At 30.6% G+C, this 11518-nt stretch overlaps 1 protein-coding gene across 1 annotated transcript; it reads right to left on the bottom strand.

The window, feature by feature from the left end:
* Positions 1-232: 232 nt before the first annotated feature.
* LOC132599082 (uncharacterized) lies at positions 233-2198 on the bottom strand. The gene is made up of 2 exons (XM_060312311.1): positions 2041-2198; positions 233-1244 (listed from the first exon to the last, which is right to left on the bottom strand). Exons 1-2 carry the CDS (start codon positions 2126-2128, stop codon positions 496-498), a joined length of 837 nt encoding a protein of 278 aa, XP_060168294.1. The 5' UTR covers positions 2129-2198; the 3' UTR covers positions 233-495.
* Positions 2199-11518: the final 9320 nt, after the last annotated feature.

Below are 11518 nucleotides of genomic sequence, written 5' to 3'. Positions count from 1 at the left end.
AGGACTGAACTAACTACACTAATAGAGTAGACTCCAACTTGTAATTAAATAGGTGATCAAAAGATCAATCAAATCATTAATTGACGACGTTGCTCAGTATTCTGGTATCATTAATATATGTTGCAAATAATTATTAGTTGTTCCATTCTTTCCGTTAACATAATAAATATCTCACCCACAATTATTGAATACATTATGTGATATACTCCTTTTCTGGATTGATAGCAATGCATTATAAGTCAAAACCAGCACTCCTCAAATTCATTTACTGCGTAGTTACTATATTACAAGACTATATATAGAAAATGCAGCCTGCAGGGTAGGATAACACTAAGTTACAACTTAATTATCTATTACACAATATTCTTGAGAGCTAGCTAACTCATCAAGTGAACCAAAACCAGGTTATATTATACATATACTGCCTTAAAAAAAAACAACTACTAAACTACTTAGTACTCAACTTAATAAAGTTCCGATGTAGAGGAAGCTTAATTAATAGGAAGCCTGAAGATGTAAGTGTTGGGCTGCACCATAGTTGCTTGAGAGTTGATTGATGGGTGAATCATGATGAGGGGAAGGAGGTGTACTTCCCTCCCTTCCATAATTACTATGGTGATCATCATCATCATGAGTAGTACTAGTACTAGAGATAATAGTCTGATGGTGCTCATCAGATGGCCTTGGAGTGGGAGGTGGCCGTATCTGTTCCTCCCTTCCATAGTTACTGTGGTGATCATCATCATCATCATGAGTATTAGTACTAGAGATAATTGTCTGACCGTCGTTATGAGATGGCTTTGGAGTTGGAGGTGGTTTTTGTTTCTCTCTTCCAATTCCATTTCCATCATGACATGAATTAGAGGAAGTTGTGATAATTATCTGACCCTCTTCATCTGCTGGTTTTGGTGATGGTGGATGTTCATGATCATGCCTCCCAACGGGTATAGGATCATGCCTCCCACCAACTATCTCTGATGAATAACTTGGAAGCAAAATTAGCACCTCATCATGACTTGTTGTCATCAAGAGCTCACTGCTATATAACTCATTTTTGTGAGGTTTAAGTCCTTGGGTGGTGCTTGTGAGTTGACCGATTGTCGGATCATGCTTAGGAGCGGGAGGTAGTAAATGATGGGGCCTCCCTACTATTTCCTGATTGTGTGGTGGAGACGATGCTGGTGGTGAAGGTGTTATATATGGCTGCCTTCCATATTCTGCCAGCTTCTGCCCATGATGTTTTTCTGAAGACATAAAGTTATTCTACGTTATAATTACGAGACAAGCCGATGAATTAAGTGCATGTAAAAGGAAATTAATAAACAAGTTTATAAGTTCTTGGGTTAATTACACTGACACATGCAATAGCTAATAGTGACAAGCGCGCATCGTTTATATTTTAAAGTTTATGAGTTTCTATAACAATCATAAGTTAATATATATAGTAACTATAATAACTAAATTCACAAGCTGCTGAATTTCCATAAACATGTAGATTCTACTCTAGATCCGCCACAAATTACTATAACAAAAAGATAGAGGAAGATCAACTCTATGAGAGGTTGATTCTTCCCAAGTAGAGGTAGATTGATGGGGGTGATCAGCCGCTTTTGGCTCAAATTATGTATACGTATAAAAAAATTGTACTATATAAATTAATCACAGCTAGTCTAACTCAGTGATTCTAAATTCTGAATTTGATGTTATCCCTGATAAGAATAAATGATAAGGAGGCGGTAATACTAGATCATCTTCTCCAGATAAATAAAATACTACTCCTGCAACTTAGTAGAAGACAGGCGGAAAAAAAGGTAAAATAGAGAGAGTTGCATGATATCTGCTTACTACACTTTAAATTCTCCATGCAGTCCACTGTACAAAAATTATAGTTTAACCTTAATATTTTCAAGTGGATTAACAAAAAGGATTTATAATGAATACTAATGCTAAGTGAAACTCCGGAAAAGGAGTAGAACTGCAGTGTCCATTGGTGTTATGAAGTGTGTGGCAAGGATATTGTAAAAATAATTAAATTAGTACCTAGCAAAGTTCTTGCTTCAGCTCCTACGAAAATGAGGAAGTAGATAAGAAAGGAATTAGCTCTGATGGAGAGAATCATTTTATTCATCGTTGTTTATTGCTTAAAACTGACCTCTTTCAAGTCTCCATTTATAGACAAAAAGGGTTCGCTAAGTGCGTAGTGCATTATCACCAAACTTTCTTTATTCAAACTGATGTTATACTGTTAAGCATATCTTTTAAATTGAACAATCTATCAGAAGATCTAATATGCTGCAAAAAACACATTTTTAATTAGTCTTATTGCGTTGGTATAATAACATATAAGTATATTATATTTAATAAGTTGATAAAGGCTAATACGCTGATCAACTCGCCCTTTTATTTTCTAGCTCTCTTTTTATATTCTGAAAAGGATTTAGCTTTTACTCCCTCTTTCTCAATTTAATAAGTGAAGGTGTTTGATTTGATATAAAATTTCAGAAAAATAGGAAGACTTTTGAAACTTATGATATAAAATAAAGAATAAAAATTTATGTTGCTATAAATTATGTCATTAAAGATAAAATAAAGAGTTTGAAGTTGAATTGTTACTAATTAAATATGAAAAAATGTCATTATTTTTAGACAGATAAAAAAACAAAGTCACGTAAATTGAAATGAAAGGAGTATATATTATAGTGCGAAGTTTTTTTACACGATCAATATTTGAACAATTATAACAAGTTACTTACTGCAATTTTTAGATTAACAAATAGGATAAGCAATTACCTTCATTATTGTTATATATATAGGCTACGTTAACTTGATGGTGTAATTAAAGTACTCCCTCTGTCCTATTTTATGTGGCACACTTTTCTTTTTAATCTGTTCTAAAAAAGAATGTGATCTTTTTATAATTAGAAACAATTTAACTTAAAAAATATCTTTTTTTACACTTAATGAAATGATTTATAGCCACATAAATGTCTAATCTTTTTTTGCGCGGATTGCCCTTCATTTGGGGTGGTCTTTAATTTTTGGCCTTCAAATTGGTGGTCTTTAAGTTTTGCTCTTCGCCTAATACCCCAATGTTGTGGGTTCAACCCCAGTTTAGTAACAAAAAAAAAAAAACGCAAGGCAGATGTTTGGATTCGCAAGGCAAAATTTTGCAAAATTCTTCCCATAAGGCAGAATTTTGCAAATTCTTCCCATAAGGCAGAATTTTGCCTTAAGGCCAAAATCCTTCAAAACTCTTGTCTTGCGAATCCAAACTCTACCTTGCGATTTTTTTTAAAATTTTTGACTGAGTGAGGAGTCGAACCCGAAATCAAGGAATTTTTAGCGAAGGACAAAAATTAAAGACCACCAATTTGAGGAATAAAATTAAAGACCACCTCCATCGAATTGCCCAATGTCTAAAACTTATTTTAGACCACAAATCTCAAAACTTTTTCTTAGATTTCTTAGACTTTATATCAAGTCAAACGGTTGTTACATAAATTTGGGACGGGCGAAGTATACGCTATCAGCGTCACGAAAAAAGTTTAAACTCACGAGTGGTCAGTCTTTCTCACTCGTTTTTGAGTTGTGACTAGATTTAATGTACGAGCATTCTTTAGAAACAGCACCACTGCAGTAGAGTCAATTACCACGTGATAATTACTTGATTTTACCCTGTAACTGTTGTATATCAATAATTAATCTCGACCACTTTAGGTGAATTATTAAAACATCCGTACAATGTTCTCTCCATTTTCACCCATTACGCCTATGTTAGGTCTAATTCAATCGGCCTACCTTCTGAGAAAAGCACCTTTGGTAAAGTTAATAGAAAATCATGAATTTATACACTGGGCCTTGGTGAGGCAAATTTTAATATTTTGAAAAGAAAAAAAAGGTCATAAATTCCACCCAAACTTGTTCACCCTTAAATTTTGCGAACTATCTAGAAATATTATGAAGCAAAACCTGAGAGAAGGTGTATGAAATTATCTCTAATATATTTAACGAACAATGTTCTTTTTGTTGCTATAATCATAGTTCTATACTTCTACTGCTCATCCTAATTAACTGAGGTTTTTTCGACAAAGGATATATAGCTCAATTTGATTGATTAATTACCAATCAAAATTTTATTAGACTTTGTTGATTCCTTTTTCTAAAAGATTATGCATCAAATTGAAGGACGAAGATTAGAATAAATGGATCAAGACATGCGATGCTCCACACATATAGTTACTTAAAGTAATAAAGCAAAAGTTGTAGCACTAAAATTTAAAAAAGATGGACCAACCAAGCAGCATATCACATGATAGGGGTGTAGGGTTGGTTGGAATTTTTTAAACACCAAACCAAATCAATTGCGTCGGGTTTTTAAATTTATACACCAAACCAATAAAATTCGAGTTTTTCAACCTCGGATTTTCTAGGATTTTTTGGGTTTTTTTCGGAATAGTCTTGATGCAAAACATATAACTTTTATTTCAAATATTTCTTTAGTCCTAGTAAGATACAACTATATAATTAAGGTTTTTCATAAGAAAATAATACAAAATGTGAGAATAGTGATGACATTGTATTCAACAAAAGAAAATAAAATCGGTTAAAATAAATATTGCTAATTAATAAGCCATAAAGAAATGACCATAATCTAAAAATACTAAGTCATGCTAAAATAAGTACTGTATTAATTACATTACAAGAAAAAAAAACTTAAGTTATGTATTTTCATTCTCTAAACCAGTTATGCAAAACTAAAGAATAGATATCCAACATTATTGTCATTCCTAGTGGTAAATTGAATTTTTTTTGTTAGTATTAGTGTTGAGTTGGTTTTGGTTTGGACTTTATATGAGTTACTAACATCCATAGGATATAAAACTTGTTGACATTCAAAATTCTAAGTTCAAGCTTGAATAATATGATAATAAATGGAAAAAACTACGAAAAAATTTAAGAAATATTTATAAATTACATTACAAATAAATATTTTTATGCATAAAATATTTTAAAAATTGAATAAATGTAACGCCATGTTGGTTTGGTACGGTTTGACTTTTTTTAGATAAAACCAAACCAAACCAATTATGGTCGGGTTTTTTTTTTAACACCAAACCAAGTCACTAGTCGATTTTTTTTTTCCGGTTTGACTCGGTTTATCGGTTTGGTGCGGTTTGTCGATTCACTTTGTACACCCCTATCACATGACATGCAAGGATTAATTAAGCTAAATATATCATAGTTTATATCAAAGATACTATGTTCAAAAAAGCTAAGATACTAGCATTAACTATTAATTAATTTTCCTGGTCATTCGTGGGATACCTGGGCAAATGAAATGTTTCCACAGCCATTAACAGGGAAATAATTAGCATATCTACAATCAAAGTGATACTGCAATAGTAGATACCAACTCCACCGCCACATGAAAGGGCAGGTAATAATATATTCACGCTCAGTATATCGCTATGGCTTCATTTCCCCACCAGGCCATTGTGTGATCATATTGGCACTTTGAAGAAATTCCAAATATAGAAGACATACTCGAGTAAAAGCTGCTTCTTGGAATTATTCCCTTTTGCTTATGTGGTCCTTACGCACTTTGGAGAGGAAAATATTATGGCATTGTTCGGTCAAAAGAAAAGCACTCAGTTATATATGCGGGTGTAGCTCGCTAGGAGCGTAAGAGGTTTATCTAACTTCTGTTTGTCAAAAAATTATACTGTATATATAAGGTCAAAATTATATTTTATGTAAATATAATAAATGTTAAATCCCATTACATTGTGAATTTCCTTAGTGAAATCCACCATCACCTAGCTAGTGCTCAATAACGAATTATCCTAAAAAGTGTTAGACGAAGTTTATAAAGTTGAGAAGATTTATCATTATCAACCCCAAAGTAAGCATTTAAGATACTTCATTTTCGATTATTTTTTAGTTTAGGCGTTAGATCATGTCCTGATTGTGTCTTCCCCAAATGAAATATACGTACAAGCGTTTCCACCTATTACACTGATCACCCTATGGAGAAATTTCTTGTATGATCTACAGAATATCTATACTTAGCCTATAGTGCGCACTCACAGTTTAGTTTTTGATATTTTTTGGAATAAAGAGGGATTAGGCTCCCCTCCATTACATCTTCCCTCCATTTCCTCAAGTGCATAGTTAGATGATTGACGCCTTATTTCTAATTTTAAAGGCTTAAATTGAATTAACTTAACAACATACATCTTAACTATGGTTAAGAGTTTAATTTGGGAAATCAATCTCCAAGAAAATCTCAACTTCCATAAAGTTAGAAACCCATTAATACCAATTATTATCGATAATATCTTTAACACCTAGCTATAAAATTTATCTTAATAAAATGGACTATGTAAATAAAGAGCAATTACAAAATTATTGCTTTTTAACTATAAAACTGATATTATTCCACATTTGATATTTTTCAACATATCTCTATAATTTTATATTAAAAAATAGCTAGTTAAGGACCACTTACTAATTCAAATCCAAATAGAAAACGATTCATAAGAAGTTTAAGATGGGATAAAAATCGACTGCCCCAAAGTACGGTGTATATTTTTTCAAACTTTTTTTATTTTTATGAATGATCGTTATATTCTTGATAATAAAAAAGGTTGATTAATCAAAAAAGAAAAAGAAAAGAGGATTACGTTGAAATTTTACTTATTTTCATTTCATTAAAAAAAAAATCTGAATGTAAAACATATAAAAATGCAAGTGATGACAATAGTAAGAAACGATATTAATGGTTCCCAAATTTATGGGAGTTTGAGATTTATCTTACCAATATTAGTGATTATTTTCCTAAAACTTGTCTAATTAACCATAGTTAATAACATTTGTTAGTTAATTCAATCTAAGCCTTTAAAATTAAAAATAAGACAAGTGTCAATCATCTAACTATGCACTTAGGAAATGGAGGGAAGTTGTTTTGGAGGGGAGCTTAATCCTATAAGGAGAACTCCTCTGTACACACTGCATAGGGAAATCATATAAAAATTATGTTATTACTCCCTCCATTCCATAATAAGTGGATTTTTAAGCTCATGCACATTCCTTAAGAAATTGCTCATTCCTAAAAAAGTAAGAGTGTTTTTACTACCTTACCCTAATCAAGTTTTATTACTTTCTAGAAACAGAAACGGTAGTTAATGAATCTTGGCTGTTTAAATAAGGGTAATCTTGAAAGAATCTGCCCAAAGTCTTCTTGAAATCCTAAAGCACCACTTACTTTCGAAAAAAATAAAATGCCTAAAATACCACTTATTATGGAATGGAGGGAGTCTATAAGATGTTCAATATTATTACTTTGATTTAGCCGTATTTAACTACTCATTAAGAGTTTTATTTTATTTTGATGATTTAAGTTTCATTTTACTTAAATAAATTTGGTAAACTTAATTAAACTTTCATAATAAGCGTTAAAAATCTATTTAAATAATATTTTATTTTAAAATGAAAATTTACGTGTTTTTTTTAAAAAAAAAAAAATTAATACTCAAAACACCTCTTATAAATGTTGATCAATTTCCCAAACATAGATTGCTAATTTTTCAAAGCATTTTCTGAAAATTCATTTAGACAGTACTCTGATTTTGAAAACTTGACCAACATCCCCTAAATTTGATAAACAAAGAATAACCAAGTTTGGGCCCTTATTGGACTATATTCAGTCTCGATCTTAAAGGGCTTACATTAATCTTGGGCTAAAAATAAATAAAAGTCCAACTACACCGTTAACATTCATTTTTTTGCGCGGATTGCCCTTCGTTTGGGGTGGTCTTTAAATTTTGCCCCTCAAATTTGTGGTCTTTAAATTTTGTCCTTCATATTTGTGGTCTTTAAATTTTGCCCTTTGCTTGGAAAGATAAGCGAATACATGAAGTTCTGGGTTCGAATCCCCGCTCAAGCATAAAATAAAAAAATAATTTCGCAAGGCAGGACTGGGGGAATGTATGCCGGATCCAGCATACAATCTTTAAGAAAAAGTTAAAGTTATGCCGGATCCGGCATAACTAAAAGTCTGCCCCTCAAGGAAAGTCTGCCCCCTCCGGCAGACTTTTAGTTAAACATAACTAAAAGTCTGTTGGAGGGGGCATACAAAATTTAAACTTTGCCTTATAAGGCAAACTTTTAGTTATGTCTTAAGGAAAACTTAGCCTTATGGGGCATACTTTTAGTTATGTTTTATGGGCACACTTTTAGTTAAGGCATTACTAAAGGTTTATCTTGAAAAGTTAAAAAAAAAAATACATATATATGCTTCAAGGCAAAGTTTGCCCATAAGGCATAAGTATGCCCCCATCGACATAAGTTTGGTAATTCCTTAACAAGTTTATGCCGATGGGGGCATACTTTTAATGGGCAAACTTTTATGCCGGATCCGGCATAAACTTGTGAAGGAATTATCAAAGTTATGCCGGAATCGGTATACTTATGCCAAGTCTGCCCTTAAGGCATAAGTATGTCGGGTCCGGCATAACTTTGCTAATGGGGGCATAGCGAAATTTAAACTCTGCCTTGCGATTTTTTTAAAAATTTTTGACTATGTGGGGGTTCGAACCTGAAACCTATGGGATTTAGCGAAGGGCAAAATTTAAAGATTTCAACTATGAAGGGCAAAATTTAAAGACCACCCCAAAAGAAGGGCAATTCTGCGAATTGCCTGTTAACATTTCATCCTTTTGGTCGGTGATCGGACCTCATATAATCATACTAGATGGCCTATGCCCGTGCTGCGCACGGGCCTAACATTTCGGATTATAGTGTATCTATGTATATGTAGTTGTGTTTAGATATATATATATATATATATATACATACTATGTTCAAAATACGATTAATATAACATTGTAGTTTGTGCTCCGTATCTAAAACTTTATTTTATTCGTGTTTGCTACGAAAATTTATTAATACTTTTTAAAAGAGAAGATTTGTTTAAAAGAAAACTATTTTCTTCTCTTTGAGATAAAATAATAGCAATATTTAAGCATCAGTTGATACTTTCAATTTTAATTCGATTAATTTAAAAGTGTAAAATAATTATTATTTTTTATCAAATTTTGATTTGGATAATTCTAATTCAAATTATTAAATTAATTTTACATGTTTGAAACGAAACAAAGTAGAAATTAATTTTCTATTTAAACGAATAAATGCTATTTTTTAATTTTTGGTAAATATTCTCGGTTGAACTCATTTTACTTGTCATGTTGTCTTTTGCATGGTTTTTTAAGGAAACGTGAATTAGAATTATAATTTGACTAATTTATCTTATTCATTATTTGATCTTCATTTGATATTAATCCATTTTCACATTTATTAGAGTAAGAATAAAAATAAAAAAGTAATTAAACTGTATGTTATTTTTTAAATATATATATTTTAAGTATATTTATTTTAGTAAACATAATAAATAAATGACATGGCGGAATAGAAAATACAACAATTAAATATTTTGAAGAAAAGTAATAATATGAGGTCCATGTTTTTTGCTGTGCAATAATTTCATTTGCTCTCACTAATGGGTTAATATGCATGTGGCAATGAATCCACTATTATTGACTTGATGGGGATACTTTGGGAATTATATGAATATTTTTTGATTTTTTAGTATATGGGATGCACGTTTTTTTTTTTTTTTGACGTTGCCTTTTTTTTTTTTAATATGGGGTCCATTTTTTTTTCATGAGTTTGAAGAGGGTGGGGTCCACTTTTTTTCCATGAGTTTGGGGAGGGTGGGGTCCAGTTTTTTTTTTTTTTTTTTTTTTTTAAGAGTGACTGTCGACGAAGCATGGGTAAACCGATGCTTCTATATAGTAGAAAAATAGAAATATAATAAAGTATTTCTATCTACTTTTTAGAAGAGTTGGTAATATAAAGTATAAAACGTCATTTTTTTTTTGCCTTAAATAAAAAAGTGGGTGGGACCACAAAGGATTTTTTTTACTCTTAAATAAAAAAATAGGACCGAACACGGACGGCAATGTTGCCTCTATAAACTGGCTCTTCTATATAGTAGTAATAGTAAAGTAATACATATAATTTTTTTATCAAAATTTGATTTGGATAATTCTAATTCAAATTATTATATTAATTTTATATGTTTAAGATGAAACGAAGTAGAAATTTGATTTTCTATTTAAATGAAGAACTTCTATTTTTTAATTTTTAGTAAATATTTTTGTTTAACTCATTTTACTTGTCATGTTATTTTTTACATGTTTTTTAAGGAAACGTCAATTAGAATTAGAATTTCACTAATTTACCTTATTAATTATTCGATCTCTATTTAATATTATTTTTTCTTTTATGACATTAATCTCTTTTCACATTTATTAGAGTAAGGAAAAAATAAAAAAGTAATTAAATTCTATCTTATTTTAATATATAAGTATTTTAAGTATGTTGCTATACAATAATTTTATATGCTCCCACTAATGGGTTGATACGCATGTGACAATGAATCCATCATTATTGATTTAATTGTTTGATTTTCTAAGCACTTTTTCTTAACATTGTTTATTTTTTTAATATGAGATTCATTTTATTTTAATATTAGTTGTTGTTTAATATATATGGGGCCCACATTTTTTTCCCAAGAGTTTGGATGTGGTGGGTTCCACTTTTTTTTTTTTTTTTTTTTTTTTTAATACTGGTTGGTGTTTAATATGGGGCCATGAAGAACTTCTATTTTTTAATTTTTAGTAAATATTTTTTGTTTAACTCATTTTACTTGTTATGTTATTTTTTACACGGTTTTTAAGGAAACGTCAATTAGAATTATAATTTCACTAATTTAGCTTATTAATTATTTGATCTCCATTTAATATTTTTTTTATGACATTAATCTCTTTTCACATTTACTAGAGTAAGGAAAAAATGAAAAAGTAATTAAATTCTATCTTATTTTAATATATAAGTATTTTAAGTATATTGCTGTACAATAATTTCATTTGCTCCCACTAATGGGTTGATACGCATGTGGCAATGAGTCCATCATTATTGATTTAATTGTTTGATTTTCTAAGCATTTATTTTTTAACATTGTTTGTTTTATTAATATGGGATTCACCTTTTTTTTTAATATTGCTTGATTCTATTAATATGAGATCCACTTTTTTTTCCCGTGAGTTTGGATGTGGTGAGTTCCACTTTTTTTTCTTCCTTTTTTTTTATTGCTCGATGTTATTTAGTATGGGGCCCACCCCTTTTTTTTTTGAAGGGATAACGGACGATGAAGCATGGGTCTAAACCCATGCTTTATATAGTTTTTTTTTTATTGGATTCACTTTTTTTTTTAATATTGCTTGATTCTATTAATATGTGGTCCACTTTTTTTTTCCCTTGAGTTTGGATGTGGCGAGTTCCACTTTTTTTTTTTTTTTTTTATTGCTCGGTGTTATTTAGTATGGGGCCCACCCCCTTTTTTTTTTTGAAGGGACAACTGACGATGAAGCATGGGTCTAAACCCATGCTTTATATA

This window comes from Lycium barbarum, chromosome 1, assembly GCF_019175385.1.
Source record: "Lycium barbarum isolate Lr01 chromosome 1, ASM1917538v2, whole genome shotgun sequence".
Lineage (NCBI taxonomy): Eukaryota > Viridiplantae > Streptophyta > Magnoliopsida > Solanales > Solanaceae > Lycium > Lycium barbarum.
Note: the sequence above shows the minus strand (reverse complement) of the source record. Positions and strands in the feature narration are given on the sequence as shown.

What these genes read in the sequence shown, in the direction of transcription:
- LOC132599082 (XM_060312311.1), bottom strand. Translation starts at nt 2,128, where the DNA reads ATGAATAAAATGATTCTCTCCATCAGAGCTAATTCCTTTCTTATCTAC. An exon ending in TGAAGCAAGAACTTTGCTAG is followed by an intron (nt 1,245 to 2,040) that starts GTACTAATTTAA and finishes TTATGTCTTCAG; the next exon opens with AAAAACATCATGGGCAGAAG.